Genomic DNA, 17,581 nt, shown 5'->3' on the forward strand with positions numbered 1-17,581 from the left:
TGTGTATAAAAGAAGGATCACAGACAATTACTCTTCAATACACTTCTGGGCCTGTGGATATACTGCCAGGAAGAAGCACTGCTGTGCTGCAACAAGGACTGCCACTCTGCTGAAGTGTTGCTCCGAAGGAACGTCTGCCCTGCTGCGCTGACCTCCTGCCTACTGCTCTCTTGCTTGAGTGAGAAGGACTGGACCTGCACCACTTGAACCTAGAACCCAGAGTGAGTCCAAGGGCTGGTTGTCTGGCCTCCTGATCTGAAGCCTCAGGGACATAACAGGCTTCCAACAACCTTGCATCTGCACCTGGACTTTGCCATCTGCGAGTCTTCCCTGCCAAGTAGTGCCATTCAAGTCCTAGACCTTGGAAGTGGGCCTACGGTGCTCTGCCAACCACTGTGGATCCAGCAGAATCAAAGCATTTCTTCTGCTTTGTGGCATAAACATGAGCAGAACTGACGCATCGCCACACTGCATGGATCAGAACCATCTCAATGCCAAATTGAAGCCACCACTGTGCAACGCACCCCTGATGCAGGCCCATGCATTCCCCATCAACTGCAACCTCAATGATGACACCGGACTCCACATCACAACCCCACAGTTTCCCGTAAACAACGCATTACCCCAACTGCGCAACACATTCCCAACTCTGGACTTCGCATTGCAAGCCCTTGATGCCAGGATCCTCAACAATGATGCAATAGAACCTCGCAACCGACGCATCGCCTCAGCTGTGCGAAACATCCTCATGCAGATCTACGCAATGCCCCACAAACCAGGGTTCAAGTTGCTCTGCTCAGCGAGCCTAACTGGGTCTCTGTAGCCTTCACTCTATCGCAGTCGACCTGAACTTGTGACTTTGTCAGCATGACCAGGTATCCACAGTTGACACTTTACACCTTTTGGTGCTGCTTACTCTAAAATCTTTAAGATTCAATATCTCTGGTTCTACTAATTTGATATTTGTTGTTTTGGTCTTGTTTTAATTATTATTAAACTCTATTCTTCTAACCTGGTGGGGGACCTTTTTTGTGTGGTGTTCGACTGTTTTACTGCTTGAAGTAAGGGGCGGCTCCTCCATGAGGGCGGAGGAGCGTCACCCCCGCCATCAGTGGCAGCTGCAAAACCTTTACAAGGAAACAATAACAAACAGTGTTTGTTATCATTTCCTTGTAAAGCGGTCGGGCCACAGGATGGCAAGTGTGAGGGGAGTACTCAGCACTCCACCTCAGAGTGCATGTGTGTTTGGCCAGCAGTCTCGGGCTGGCCAAACACACATGCGCAGTGGGCTCTATCCAGCCCAGCAACACAGTTGCTGGGCTGGAGAGAGCCTGCACAGGCTCCCAGTCTGCCTGGGAGCACCCTGGCAGGGCACTCCTAGCCAATCCTGATGCTGCTTTGAGCAGTGTCAGGAATGGCCGCAGGGCAGGCTGGGCGCCTGTGCCTGCCTCCAGCCAGCAGAGGAGTAGAGCGCAGCGCTGCACGGCGTAAAGGTAAGTTCATTTAATTATTTTTTAATTTTTTATTAATATTTTAGCCCCCGTCATCCCCCTGCTTCCCCCCTTCCAAGCGCGCCACCTCATCCCGCCCCTTTTAACACCTGCAATCCCCGACTGCTTGAAGTGTTACACAAATACTTTACACATTGCCTCTAAAATAGGCCTGACTGGTCTGTGCTCTGTACCAAGCTACCATAGGATTGAGTGCAGATTAATTCAGTGTTTGCTTGCGCCTTACTCTGACCAGGATTATGGTCGCTGCTTGACCAGGGCTCACACCTCAGTCAACCAATATTCCAATTCCTCACAAATGTTCAAATTCTAAATTAATTTTGGGTCTGAAATTTTCCTCCAACATTTTTACAGACAGCTCATATATATCCATTTGTTCCCTATCAGCAGTACCCAGAGGAAGGTCTTGCATGCCCTCATAATTGTTCATTTAATCTATTCCCAGATTATGTAGTAACGCTCCTTGCATCTTTGCTGCATAAAACTTTCCTCCCCCAATGGAGATCGAGTATGAACCCAATACCTTTTTCTAATTCTTCAAAAGAATCACAGGTTCACATGATTCAGAAAGGTAAGTACACATGGGGAAGTAAACATGCAGTTTCAATATTTGTCTTGTGAATAGTGCCTCAAAAATTATGACACTGGTATAGGTCAGGTAGATAGTACACTTGGTGCTCGCTGGTGAGTTCAGGAACTTCTCCAAATATTCTTTGTGATTTTTCTTTCAGTCCATTCCACAGAAATCCCCAGAGCATAACCATTAGTTACATGAATATCTCTGTAAATTATATAATGATGTTGCCTAAACAAAAAACCATGACCTATCTCACCTTCAAATGAAAGGAATACATTTGGCATGTGGGATCCTTGTTCAATATTTACGCTATTGCCGAAAATTAAAGCACATCTGTTGTTCCAGGTATTATTTTCTTTATTTTTTTTAAAACTCTGTGCCACACAAAGTTACTGTTGCTAGCCATTCCTAACCAGTGAACTCCTATTTCTACCTTTGATTCCTGTCAAGGTATTGTTGGTAGGCTAGGTCAAACAGTGACTCAATGACAAAGGTACGCATGCAGCTAAACAATGACATCATCAGCAAACATCATGTATATCAAGCTCTCCTGGCCTCCAGTGATTAGCGCATGTGTTCGTATGAGTTTGGCCGGTGATGGCACATGCCAGTAAACCTTAATAATGTTGGGTCTGATTCACAAAGGTAAAGTTACACTTTTGTGTAAGTTAATAGTTATAGTAGTGTCTTTGCAAATGCAGTATCCACACATAAAAAGTACGGCAGTCCGAGTTGAAAATACCTCAGGTCAATCCTTGCTTAGAACAAATAGAGGCTCAGTGGAAAGTCTAGCACTGAGTTTATTTATTCAGATACATCAGATCACCACCAAACTGTGGACAGTGTTCACCACAGTGATGGTTCAATTGCTGTTTTCACATTCGTTCTGCATTTCATCATCACCACATCACATTCCAAATACACTTGACAAAGAAAACAGACCATAGCAACCATTAACGGTTTTCACTGTGGCAACATTACACATTTTATTAAATTGTCATTAGGATGTGGTGATGTCATTCTTATAAGAAAATCTCCCAAACTGTCTTGAATTCTCTCTGGCACCGTCCCTAACCTTCTCTGTCTCAGCCATCACAGGACGTTTCAGTTCAAGTGGCTATCGGAAGCAGGCAGTCGTAGTTCCTGGGACGTCGTCCCATATGTTGACACCAACCCCCCTTGTCTACTTTCTGAGTTATGACTTAATCTTTCATTCTTGTAGGACTATTGCACCTTACGATTTTGTACTTATTAGTTATTTATTTGTTTTGGAAAGTGTTTTGCTTCTGGCACGAAGTCACTTCTCAGCCCTAGTAAGAGAGCAGACAAGAGGTTCTCTGGTTGCTCAGACCCCTTCTTTCCCAGATGAGTCATTTCTACAGGGATCAGGATATTTAGCCAAATTCCGGGTCACGATGTGAGGGTGCACAAACTACGTTTGGTGGTGTATTACCCCTTGGAGTGGTTACAGTTACTGTACTGGCCTGTAGAATTCCTATGCTAACAACTAAATTACCCACTCTGAGCTCGGCCTTTCACAAGATTGAGCATATTACTTTAAAGGGCACATGATTTCACCTTCTATGATGTTACTAGGGAAGAATCAAAGGTGATCTAAATTTCAGCCCACCTCTTCCCGCCCGCCCACCCTGACCTCCCCCGCATCCCATGTATGGTAAATTGATGACAGTGCAGTTATTAAACATTTATGTGTTTTCATGTAATGAGTAACATTTGTGAAGTGATGGATCTGTACATGTCATTTTTGTATTTGTCTGGCAGACTCAAGCAACAATTTGCAGTGTTATAAATTGGTCACTCCAGCTCCAGAGTTTGATACAACCTATACCTGCAGTTTTACAAACCCAAGCAATCAAAGCAAAAGCAACACCATACCAATAACAGTCATAAAAGGTATGTCTCACTTTTTATTAAAATTCTTCTTCAAGCTTTCAGTACTCTGAATCAGCCATACGAGCATGATAGGTCTGTCATTTCAACTCTTCTCTTTGCATTATGAGTGAAATATATGGAAGACCTTTAATTCGCATACAGAAAATAGATTTGTCACCTATTTGTATTTTTCCTGATGTGCTGCCATGGGCTATTCAATATCACCTGTTTCATACCACTGATTTCAAGTGAAGTTATATAATCAAAATTAAATCCAGTTTAAGGTTAGGTAGTAGTAAAACGTCTGTAAATCAATCCACCAGTTTAGCGAGCTGGAAGCTTTTTTCTAAGAGTCTAAGATAATGTAAAACATATTAGGCTATATTCGTGAAAGGTTTTTTGTGGTTTGTGCCTGGAAAACCTAAAAAATCTCAATTTTTGAACATAGGTTATGTCTAATTCATATTCGCCAAAGCAGTTGTAAATGAATGCAATATATAATAATGTGCCAACCACACATGCATATGTATCCTATGCACTTTCAGGTTATGACTTACGTTGCCCAAAGGGTTTTAAAGGAGCTGTGTGAGAAATTGGGTTGTTGGTTGAGGAGGGTGTGTGCTCTTAAGCAACAGGCACAGTCATCGTCAGGGTGAACCACAAAGCGTCACTCAACCAGTGTAACTTGGAGGCAATGTGCAAAGTATTTATGAAGTACACAAACAGTAGAAAAGTGAATAAACAACACCAAAAAAATCCAACACCAATTTAGAAAAATCGAGTGAAATTTCATAATTTTTTGACATAAAAATGACAAAAATCTAATTAGTAGAATTGAAGATATGCAATTTCAAAGGTTTAGGTAAAACTAGTGCTTAAAAGCACAAAGTTCCAACCTTGTTCATCTGGTTGAGCCAGACTGGGACAAAGACACAAGTTCAAGCCAACTGCAATAAAGGCAAGCCGGATACAGAGGCTAGGTTAGGTCCTCAGAGAACTGTGCCTTATGTCCTTGTTGCTGGGCATTGTACCATGCAGTGGCAAGTCCGAGGAGCAATGTAAGGTCCTGTGTCAAGATGCGTTATGCTGCGCCAGTACAGCAGAACAGGAGCTGTAATGGCTGCAATACGAGGTTCGTTTTGAGTTGTGCCAAACTGTGTCAGTTCAGATGAGGAGCTGAGAGGGCTGCAATGCAAGATCTGCATTGAGTTGCATCATGCTGCATCAGTTCTGTTGAGGAGCTGTGAGGGCTGCATACAGTTGGGTTGTGCTGCGTTGGGTCTGATGGGGACCACAGCTGGGCAGGTTCAAGATGGTTGGAGCCTGTACCTGAGGCTCCGATCATGATGTCAGCCAGCTAGCCCTTGAAATCACTCTGTTGGTCCTGGAGTCAAGGTGCAGGTCTAGTCCTTCTTCCTCAGTTATCAGGGCAGCAGAACAGCTGGGCAGTCCTTCTTGCAGCAGGGCAGTCCTTCTTCCGAGTCCCCCACAGGTCCAGATTTGATCTAAAGAGTGAGTCTGAGGGTCCCCTTTTTATACCTGCTGCCCACTTTGAAGTAGGAGAAACTTTAGAGGCTTCCCCCCTTCACCACCACAGAGGTGTCTAGCATTTCCTGGCTCCCTGCCCTGACTCCATCCTGGCTACAGGCACAAAAGGCTAGTGTAGGGTTCTTTGTGTGAGAGCAGGGCACAGGCTACTAAAGTGCAAGTGGGGCCACTCCCAGCTCCACCTCATCCTGCCTTAGATGTCCCATCAAGGCACAGCTAATCCCTCTATTGTGTGGCTGTCTGGGAGGAGTACTGAAAGGCCAGCTGTCACTCACACCTAGTCATGTGACCCAGGAACAGGCTGCAGGCACAGAATGGTAATGGCACAAAACTGTCATTTTAAGAACTGTGACTTAAAGCTAACTTTACCACTAAAGAGAATTTTAAATTTTGATACCTCAGACACCACTAATGACCTTCCTACCTTTTCCCAATGAAAAGTTAATCAAAATGTAATAAGGTAACACAATGTTACCCTATGGGAGAGGTGGGCCCCACAATAGTGAAAAATGAATTTGTGAGTTTTTCCCTATAGGCGTAAAAGTTAAAAGTACATGTCCAATGTTTTATTGCAGTGCACCCTGCCCTATAGGCAGTTTAGGGCCTACCTAAGGGGTGACATATGTATTAAACAAGGTGTTTTATGCTTGACAAAGGTAATACTTTGCAAAGTCAAATTGACAGTTTAAAACTGCTGGCAGGCTGCAATGGCAGGCCTGAGACATGTTTAAAGGGCTACTTAAGTGGAGGCACCAGGGGTGATGCAGACCCACTAATTGCATTTAAATTTACAGGCCTTAGGTATATGGTATAGCACTCTTCTAGGAACATATAAATGTTTTAGGGGTAGAGAACACGCATTTAGCTCTGGCTAGCAGTGGTAAAGTGCACTGAGTCCTAACACCAACAAAAACGAATTCAGCAAACATAGGAGGGGTGAAAACAAAAAGTTAGTGGGTAGAAGGGGGGTAGCTTGGTCAGTAAGATTCAGGGGTGAGCCTCAGATTTTCAGACAATTAAGCCGGCATATAATGTTTAAATACATTATATGACAAGCGCAGCACACGAGTCGGGCCTAAGGGGCAGTGGACAGTGGACAGGGAGAGGAATGCAGTTTGGGTAGAGTAGTAAGAGAGAAAACACTATTTTGTGAAATAACCAATATTTTTGAGGACTTTCAAATAGTGTATGTGCATTTTTTGTCTGAGTGTATTTAAACATTCCTGCTGAATTCTGACTGACATCTCAATACCCAACTGAAATCACCTGTATCCAACTATTTATAATAGCATACATTTATTAGGGGGAGTGTAACACCCCAAACACCCACCTGAAGCTACACTCCTGGGAGGAAGACCACAATAATGCTGACAGGTCGTACAAGCAGTCAGGAAAAACCTATGTGCAGAGCATCCATTCAGTCTTAAAAAAAGAATTGTCATTCACCTATGGCAGATAGTAAGTTTCCCACAATGCTTCTCAAGTCTTAAGTTGTATGTGCTGTTGAAGGTGCGGCAAAGTGTACTCATTGCACTTGTTTTCATAGATTAAATATACTATGGAGAAACATTGTAAGAAAAATAATACTTTCAAGTCTGCTAATGCTACACATGCATTCATGAGAGCAGCAATGGATTTTGCACCATTAGTGGACCCTTGCACAGCCCCTAAACCTCTTTGTACAGACTTATGATTAATGTAATCAAGGAGGGTGTAGGAAAGTACCATCTTTCTTGGCATCTTACCCCCATTTTTACCTGTATGTCAGTATTTTTTTGCCTGTCTCACTGGGATCCTGCTGGTCAGGACCCCAGTGCTCATAGTTTATGGCCTAATGTGTGTGGTGGCCATAGTGTTTGACTGTGTCACACTGGGTTTGCTAACCAGAACTTCAGTGCTTATGCGCTCTCTGCTTTCAAATTTGTCACTATAGGCCAGTGACTTCATTTACCAATTTCAATTGGCACATTGGACCCCCCTTATAAGTCCCTAGTATATGGTACCTAGGTGCCCAGGACATTCGGGTTCCAGGAGATCCTTATGGGCGGCAGCATTTATTTTGCCACCCATATGGAGCTCATACAAACCCTTCCACAGGCCTGTCATTGCAGCCTGTGTGAAATAGTGCACACACTATTTCACAGCCATTTTCACTGCACTTAAGTAACTTATAAGTCACCTATATGTCTAACCTTTACTTGCTGAAGGTTAGGTGCAAAGTTACTAAGTGTGAGGGCACCTTTGCTCTAGCAAAGATGCCCCCACATAGTTCAGGGCCATTTCCCAGGACTTTGTGAGTGCGGGGTACCATTACACATGTGCACTACATATACGTAAATACCTATATGTAGCTTCACAATGGTAACTCCGAATATGGCCATGTAAGGTGTCTAAGATCATGGAATTGTCCCCCCATTACAAATCTGGGATTGGGGAGCCAATCCCATGCATCTGGGGGCTCAACTATGGACCCCCAGGACTGCCAAACCAGCTCTCTGAGGCTTGCACTGCAGCTACAGCTGCTGCCACCTCACAGACAGGGTGCTCCCCTTCTGGGGTCTGAACAGCTCAGTCCCAGGAAGGCAGAACAATGCATTTCCTTTGGGAGCAGGGTGTTACACCCTCTCCCTTTGGAAATAGGTGTTACAGGCTGGGTGAGGGGTAGCCTCCCCCAGCCTCTGGAAATGCTTTGAACGGCACAGATGGTGCCCTCCTTGCATAAGCCACTCTACACTGGTACAGTGACCCCTTGTCCCCTGCTCTGGCACGAAACTGGACAAAGGAAAGGGGAGTGACCACTCCCCTGTCCATCACCACCCTAGGGGTGGTGCTCAGAGGTCCTCCAGTATGTCCCAGATTCCAGCCATCTTGCTTAGCAAGGTGTGGGGGCACTATGGATGGCTCTGAGTGGCCAGTGCCAGGAGGTGATGTCATAGACCCCTCCTGATAGGTCCTTACCTGATAAGGTAGCCAATCCCCCTCTCAGGGCTATTTAGGGGCTCTCCTGTGGGTTCTCTTCAGATTCTACTTGCAAGTTTCCAACAGGAATCCTCTGCAACTACTACTTCATCCTCTGACCTCGGATCAACCGCAGCCTGCTCCAGGAACTGCTGTAACAGCAACAAAGTAGCCACAAGGGATACTTTTTTTCTGCAACTTCAGCTCCAGCCAGCGACTACAACAGTTTTCACGGTGTGCACGCTCTGAGGACTCCCTGTCTTCACCCTGCACCAGAAGGACCGAAGAAATCTCCTGTGGGGTGACGGAGTCACTCCCATGCTCACTCAGGCACCTTCTAAGTCGACGACTGGTTCTCTTGGACTCCTGTCCTGGCAATGAGCATGCTCCTTGGAACACAGAGGGTGGACCCCATCGACACAGACTGTCCTGAGGTCCTGCTGTCGCAATTTGGAGGAGGTAAGACCTTGCCTTCCCCCAGAAGACAGTACCCCTGTTCACCGGATCTTCTTCACCTCCTGAGGCCTCTGCGCACTATTTGCAAAATTCCTTCATGCACAGCCTGGCCCAGGTCCCCAGCACTCTATCCTGCGATGCTCAACTTGTTGAGTTGTTCTTCGGCGGTGTGGGACCTTCCTTTGTAGTGATGCACCAACCGCATTTTGTACCTCCTTTGTCCCCGTGTCCTGGGACTCCCGTGGGTGCTATCTGGTGTCCTGTGGGCTCTCTGAAGTGCTGAAAGACCCCTCTTCCTCCTCACACAGAGTTGAGGCCCCCAGGTCCCTCCTGGATCCAGATAGTATCTAGTTGATGCAAAACGCAACTTTGCCAAAACTCACCTGCATCCAACTTCACAACGTGGGACATCCTTTGCATCATGCAGGAACCTGCTGGTATCTTCCTAGAGTCCCATTCCTGCAGCCTTTGTCCAACAGGGGACTCTTTTTGTGCACCCTCTTCTGGGTTGGCAGGGTCTTCTGTCCTTCCTGGAACTTCTTTCGACTTCTGGACTTGGTCTCCTACCTTTGCAGGTCTTCAGGTCCAGGAATCCACTGTTTGTTGTTTGCAGACTTGGTTGGTTCTTGCAATAATCCCAATCACGAGGTGTAGTGTGTCCTAAGGAAACTTGCAGTACTTTACTCCTGCTTTTCCAGGCTCTGGGGTGGGGTAATTTACTTACCTTTACTGTATTCTTACTCTCCCAGCGATTCTGCACACACTACACTTGTCTAGGGGGGAACTTGTGATTCGCATTCCACTTTCTTAGTATAGGGTTTGTGTTGCCCCTAGATCTATTTTCTCCCATTACATTCTATTGCATTTCGTATTGTTTACACTATTCTGTGACTAATTACTTACCTTATTTTGTTGTCTAGTGTATATATTGTGTATAATTCTTACCTCCAGAAGGAGTATTGCATCTAAGACATTTTTGGTACTGTGTCACCCAAATAAACTACCTTTTTTTTGGTAACACTGAGTAATGTCTTAACTTGTGTATAAGTACTGTGTTAAGTACTTATAAGTGGTATTGCATGAGCTTTGCATGTCTCTTAGTTCAGGCTAAGCTGCTCTGCTGTAGCTACCTCTATCAGCCTAAGCTGCTAGAACACTACTACTTCACTAATAAGGGATAACTGGACCTGGTATAAGGTGTAAGTACCCAAGGTACCCACTACAAACCAGGCCAGCCTCCTACAGAGGGGCCTGGTTGGGTCAGCCCAGCACAAAAAACATAGATTTGGATCTAATAAAGTAGTGTGAACTGGCTTTGCTTCAAGTCCTAAAGCATACTGTAACCAGGTGTGAGCAGTGGGTCATGTGATATATTGTTTGATATACCAAACATGAAACATGTATTAAATGTCTGACCCATGTGTTGTTGATTTAACTGTAGTGTTTTGAACTGGCGTGTGTATTTCCGGTACAGATCACATGCTATGTGCTGCTGGCTCTTCTTTGTGCCACAGCATGAGGTTAAGCACCACCAGAAAAGCCAGATTTAGCTAGTGCACCCCCGATGGCACCATGAGAAGGAGATTGTGGCTAAATCCTGTGCTCTGCCCTTCTCCCATGCATGAATATGGGATACTTTACAAACAAGCAAACACAAACTAAAAAGCAGATACTTGGCCATTAAAGGAGCAAATAATGTTAATTTAGAGGTATTCAAGATATTTGGACATGGACCAAGCTCTCATATCATACGCGACTCTAAATTCAGAAAGTTACGTTTTCCAAAATTATGTGACTTTATTTTGGAATGCGTTTGAAATAAGATTGTACACCATTAAAGGAAAACATTCTTCATCATTTATTGGCATATGGTAGTATCAACAGTAATTTTTTTCTCAATGTGCTGTAAAGGGATTGGTCTGACAGAAAGTGGCCAGATTGGTGGTATTTGCCCTGTTGGTAATACTTTCTCTGATAAAGCTCGTTTAGTGGATCTATTGCTAGCTGTAGCATTTCACTGAGGGCCATATGTACGAACACATTTTCCCATTGACACAGAATGGGAAAAACCCTTTGCTACTTCTGGCCCCAAATAACTTCTAATTAGAAAGTTGCTGTTAATACCTCTTCTAGAGGTTGATGGAATGCAGTTTGTTTTAATGGTTGATCAGACAGAGCCTTCACTCAGCCTATCTCTTTAGATTCTGAACGGGAACACACGTGGTTGCCTTTAATCTTGTCCCTCAATAAAGCCAGTTTATGAAGCAAACATATTGATTTATCTGCTACCGAATTTAGAAAGCCTCCCTGAATTTTCTAATATTTACCCTCATATCCTCTATAACGGTTTAGAATGATGTTGCTATATTTCTCAATTTAGAACTGCAATGTTCTTTATTATAGTCGATTAATGTTTTGATTAGCCAGTTTATAAAGACATGTTGGTACTTATTTTCTTTTATTTCTTTTTTTCTGTTTCTTTTTCCTCATTCTCACATTTTAAAAATGCATATGTTTATTGAAAGGGTTCTTTTTTTATCTCTCTGTACTATATTAACTTATATTTTGCTGGTTGTTGTTCAATAAAAGTGTGTTAGAGAACTTTCACTGTATACCAGATTATTTTTACTATGCACATCCTGTGATATTATCCTGTTATTCCCATGCACCTTAACTTTAATAGCTGTTACGTATTCTCCCCCAAAAAATATTTAAACCCAAAGAAGATGTTTTAAATCTTTCTTCCTGTTTTTTTTTAAAGACAAATATTGCCCAGGTGATGCCACCGTTTGGGAGATAACAAAAGCTGGAATCTCTGCAGTTATAAACTGTCCACCGGGCAGAATCGGGACCATGATCAGAAACTGCTCAGCAGCTGGTGTATGGCTCAGCGTTTTAGATAACTGCATCAGTGCTGAAATGAAGGCCGCGTTGGATAATGTAGGAGTAAGTACATTTAATTTTTAGACAAACCTGCTTCTATGATCAACATCTTGCAGTAAGGGACATCCGCAGATACTCATGCACCACATTTTCGGCTGCAGACTGCAGAGGGCTCCCGATTAGGTTTCTTGCGTGTATGGTGGCCGGCTGCTCCCCCACATCCAGTGCATTTCGCCTCGTCCAGTGTTACCCACCCACCTAACTCCCAGTGTTTGAAATGTTGAAGCCACCTTTCTATCATTCCCTACAGTTTCTGATACGCATGCAAAGTGACATGCTTGGATATGTTTGCTGAAAGTGGCTCACAAACCCTTTCCCTAAATATGTGATATCTAGAGTTAAAAACCTTCTCCTCGAAGATTGAATTGGGGGCATTTCTGTGCATCGCCTCCAAGATTCATGAAAAGTGTAGAACTACAGATACATCTGGGAAGCATTGCAGATGGGGGAGCCTTGGATGGTTAAAACACTGACTATAAGCATGACTGGCAGCGATCCTTCATGCTCCGTTTTTGTCTTACATCCCTGCAGTAATTTGTATTTCTCTGACTTGGACGTTTATAAGCCTGACATCAACCTGCAGAAGTCAATGCTGCAAGGGAAGCAGCACGCATGGAATTGATTGCATTTATGGATATGCATTAGTCATAGTCATCTTAGGGTACAAGATATGTTTATTTGAGATAATTATAACTGGTCAATTTCAGTGGTTTTTGTACATTTAAAATGTTATGTTGTCAGTGATTTTGGTCTCACCCAACTATACTTTCTAGGGTTTCTTTAAAATAAAGTAATATTTTATTACCATATGTAGAGCCATCCTCCCACAGCAAACGGCATTCAGCTCTGCATGGTGGAATGTTGGCTGCAGGGCTTGGGTGTGGCCAGGCCTTACGTCCAACCCTAGCAGGCAGCCTCGCACGGCTTAGGCCATGCACAGCAGGCACTTGGCTACAGAGCCTAGTCTGCACCAGCTCCGCATCCAACCCAATGGCACAGACTTCTTCCACAAGCCACTTCGGGCCCCAGGGCTTTTTTGTTTAACCCCTTAGCTGCTGCCCCCCCCCCCCCCCCACTTTGCTGGCTATTTGGGGTAGTTCATGCTTACGCCCCCATAGCTGTTTGTCTGCATAAACTATCCATGCCAAATTTGCGTCCTTTTTTCCCAACATTCTTGGGATTGTAAAGGTACCCAGAGTTTGTGGGTTCCCTTGGAGGAGACCAAATAATTAGCCCAAATACAGCTAAAATTTGTTTTTGTTTTTTTAATGTGGAAAAGTGCTGCAGAGCAAAACATCTGTTTTTTTCCCTGGAAATGGCATCAACAAAGGGTTTGCGATGCTAAAATCCCCATCTTCTCAGCTTTCATGAACAGGCAGACTTGAATCAACACACCAAATTTTTCACACAGTTTTGGCATTTTACTGGGACATACCTCATTTTTACTAGTTTTTGTGCTTTCAGCCTCCTTCCAGTTAGTGACAGAAATGGGTGTGAAAACAATGGTGGATCCTGGACAGCTAAACATTTTAAAAAAGTAGACAAAATTCTAGATTCAGCAGGGGGTAATTTGTGTAGAACCTTCAATATCTCCCTACAGAAAGTAACAGTTGAAATAAAAAAATATTGAAATTGAGCTGGAAAAAAAGCAGCCATTTCTGTCTACGTTTTCTTCTGTAACTTTTTTCAGCTGTGGTAGATTTTTAAAAGCAATTTACCATTACATCTGCTGGACACTTCTAGTTGCGGGGATATATAGGGGGTCATTACGACCTTGGCGGGCGGCTACAGCCGCCCGCCAAGCGGTAACCGCCGTGCGGCCGCCAATGCGGCCGCACTCCCGCGGCCCCCATTACGACATCCCAGCTGGGCCGGCGGGGATGAGGCTGCAACATAGGAGCCGGCTCCTAATGGAGCCGGCGGTGTTGCGGCCGTGCGACGGGTGCAGTAGCACCTGTCGCGCTTTTCACTGTCTGCTATGCAGACAGTGAAAAGCTGGCCAGTGGCATGGGCAGTGCAGGGGCCCCCAGGACACCCCTTACTGCCAGCCTCTTCCTGGCGGTGCAAACCGCCAGAAACAGGCTGGCGGTACGGGTGTCGATTATCACCGCCGGGGCTAAAATGGCGGGAAACCGCCGGCCCCGGCGGTGCGACCGCGGCGCTACCGCCGCAGTCGTAATAGGGGCCTCCGTACCGCCAGCCTGTTGGCGGTACGGACGCTACATTACCCCTGGCGGTCGGAGACCGCCAGGGTCGTAATGACCCCCTTAGTTTTTGTAAGTTCATCAAGAACCCAAGGTACCCAGAGCCAAAAAATGAGCTACACCTTGCAATGGGTTTTCATTGTATGACGGATATACAGCAATTAATTTGTTAGAAAATAAAGAGTAAAAATTAGGTATCAAGTACACCTAAGTATTTCTTAAATGGGCACAAGATAATGAGTTTAGAAGCAGTGGTTATTTGCACATCTCTGAATTCGGGGGTCCCCATAATAGCATGTGAATTACAGGGCATTTCTCAAAATGACTTCTTTCTTAAATACTGTCTTACATTTGGAAGGCAACAATGTAGAGACAGAAAATTGGCAATAACACTTGCTCTTCTATTCTGTGTTCCTCTGAGTCTCCTGATAAAAATGGAATCTCACCTGTGTACATAGGTCTAGTGCCTGCAAAGGAAATGTCCCAAAACGCAACATGGACACATCTAATTTCTCCTTTGAAAATGGATGTGTTTTTTGCAGAGTGCCTAGTTGTGGATTTTGGGCTGTAGCTCAGCCAGCACAAGGGAAACCCAGCAAACCTGTACATTTTTGCAAAGTAAACACCTAGGGGAATCCAGGATGGCGTGACCTGTGGGGCTGTTACTGAGTTCTGTCTCCCAGAATCCTTTGCAAACCTGAAAATTTGGCTGAAAAAAACACTTTTTCATGACATTTTGGTGCTGCAAAGTTCTGGAATCTGAGGGGAGTCACAAATTTCTTTCCACCCAGAATTTCCTCAAGTCTCTCGATAAAAATGGTACCTCACTTGTGTGGGACGGCCTAGTCCCCGCAACAGGGAATACTCCAAAACACAACGTGGACACATTACATTTTTCCAATGAAAATGGATGTGTTTTTTGCAAAGTACCTAGCTATAGATTTTGGTCTCTAGCTCATCCGGCACCTAGGGAAACCTACCAAGCCTGTACATTTTTAAAAAACTAGACATCTAGGGAATGCCAGGATGGGGTGACTTGTGGGGTTGTCACCCAGAATCCTTTTGCAAACCTGAAAATTTGGCTAAAAAAACTCTTTCCTCACATTTCAGTGTTGCACAGTTCTGGAATCCGAGGGGGGCCTCAAACGTCTTTCTGACTAGCATTCCCCCAAAACTCCCATTAAAAATGGTACCTCACTTGTGTGGGTAAGCCTAGTGTCCGCGACAGGAAATGCTGCAAAACACAACATGGGCACATCACGTTTCCAATGAAAACAGATGTGTTTTTTGCAAAGTGCCAAGCTGTGGATTTTGGCCTCTAGCTCAGCCGGCACCTAGGGAAACCTAGCAAACCTGTGCATTTTTGAAAATTGGACATTGAGGGGAATCCAGGATGGGATGACTTGTGGGGCTCTCACTGGGTTCGGTCACACAGAATCCTTTTACAAACCTCAAAATGTGGCTAAAAAACACTTTTCCTCACATTTCAGTGCTAAAAAGTTCTGAAATCTGAGGGGAGACACAAACGTCCTTCCACCCAGCATTCCCCCAAGTCTCCTGAAAAAATGGTTCCTCACTTGTGTGGGTAGGCCTAGTGGCCACAACAGGAAATGCCCAAAACATACTGTGGCGATAATGATAACTGAGGTGAGTGTACTAATTAGTCCTCGGATCTGGAACCATTTAGGGAAATCTACCAAACCCAGACATTTCTAAAAAATAGACACCCAGGGGAATCCACGGAGGTGTGACTTTTGTGAATTCCCCAAAGTTTTTTTTACCCAGAATACCCTTCAAAGGTGAGAGGTTGAATAAAACTAGTATTTATCGTTGCATTTACGTGAATTAAACTTAAGGAATATGTATGGATTCACAAACATCTTACAACTTAGCATTCCTCAACTTGTCCTGATAAAAACACTCCCCATGCCCGTGACAGGAATGGATCACACAAGGGTCAATAGTAGTCCTTGCTTGAGGCCTTCTGTTGACCCTTAAGTGATTCATTCCTGACGCAGGCAGTAGACACAGGCACACAAGTTGGGTTGTGTTTTTATCAGGACAAGTGGGGAAACACTGGTTGGCAGGAATTGTGTGGATTCCTGCAAATTGCTGTAGTTTACGTGATGAAAAAGCAAGGAAAAGTAGTGTTTTTATTCAACTTTTCACCTTTGCAGGGTATTCTGAGTAAAAAACCTTTGTGGAACCCATACACACGCCACACTTTCATGGACTGCCCTGGTTATCTAGTTCTCAGAAATGTCTTGGTTTAGTAGGTTTCCTTACATGGCTGCTGAGCGCAGGACCAAGCTGTTTTGTGGTAGGTAATTTTGATGTTTCCACAATCCATTTTGGGCACTTCCCTGTTGCGTTCACTTGCCCACCCACACAGATGAGGCAACATTTTTCTCTGGAGACTTACTGGAACGCTGGGTGGTAGAAAAATTGTGGCTGCCTGCAGATTCCAGGACTTTCCCTCACTGGAATGCAAGGCAAATGTGTTTTTGAAGTGAAGTTTGTGATTTCAAGGGGATTCTGGGTGAAGGAAAACTGGTGAGAGCCATGCAAGTCCTGCATCCTTGGATTCACCTGGTACTAGTATGTTAAAGTTTATCCACCACTCATACCGGTTGGTTTTAGCACCTCCAGAAATTATGGTTTCAAAGCATGACTACTTATCAAAGTATCTGAATATTGAAACCAAGCCTTCTGAAGGTGAGCCATAAAGCCACTTCAAGACACCAATCGCTTTATGGTTCATTCACATACCATTCATGCACAACACACAACACTTTCATACCACCAGCCACGGGCCCAATCCACATTCATACGCCACAGGATGGAATACATTTGAATACATTTTACCACCAGTCAAGTAACCACCTCCTTCTTCCTGAGCATTAACGAAGGCATACATAAGAAACCTTTACTAATGACTCCCATGACAGCCACCTTAGGCTCAGGAAGACATGTTTTTCATGCGCCTTTAGCGCAGTCACTGTGCTAAATCCAACTCCTTCCAGTTTGTGGATGCAAGTTGGGGGTGTCTGAGTATGCCTTGGGTAATGTTTGGCACACAGGGTAGTTCGTGAGAACATAGCATATGTCCCAGCCACCAGTATGTGCAGTGATGTGACTGAAATGCACTTATCACACAGCAAACTGAACATCTACTAAGTTCTGATGGAAGATGAACATGGCAAGCAGGCCAAACACTGACCCATATTTGTCATTGCCCTTCAGTGCAGGGTGGCACCAATGGGTTTAAATCCATACGTGTAGATGATGTGCATCTGTACTACCTTTAATATTTACCTTCTACCTGTGCAATATCCATGTGGAAGCACACCTACCATAAGCTTTTCTTACCCGTTCATGTCTGTCCTCATCAGAAAACAACAACAGGGAGGGAGATTCGGAGGAAAGAATCCTGGTCCCGTGTGTAAAGCGCCAGACAATCAATAAATCAAATAATGTAAACACGGTTCCAA

At 44.4% G+C, this 17,581-nt stretch overlaps 1 protein-coding gene across 1 annotated transcript in view; it reads left to right on the forward strand.

The window, feature by feature from the left end:
• The window catches only part of LOC138297149 (adhesion G-protein coupled receptor F3-like), a 385,565-nt gene that overhangs the window by 266,835 nt on the left and 101,149 nt on the right, over nt 1-17,581 (forward strand). Inside the window, exons 9-10 of the mRNA XM_069236640.1 lie at nt 3,871-4,002; nt 11,705-11,889. Of these exons, the coding sequence (XP_069092741.1) occupies nt 3,871-4,002; nt 11,705-11,889 (317 nt within the window). The remainder of the gene's footprint in view (nt 1-3,870; nt 4,003-11,704; nt 11,890-17,581) is intronic.

The sequence above is a fragment of the Pleurodeles waltl genome, chromosome 5, assembly GCF_031143425.1.
Source record: "Pleurodeles waltl isolate 20211129_DDA chromosome 5, aPleWal1.hap1.20221129, whole genome shotgun sequence".
Lineage (NCBI taxonomy): Eukaryota > Metazoa > Chordata > Amphibia > Caudata > Salamandridae > Pleurodeles > Pleurodeles waltl.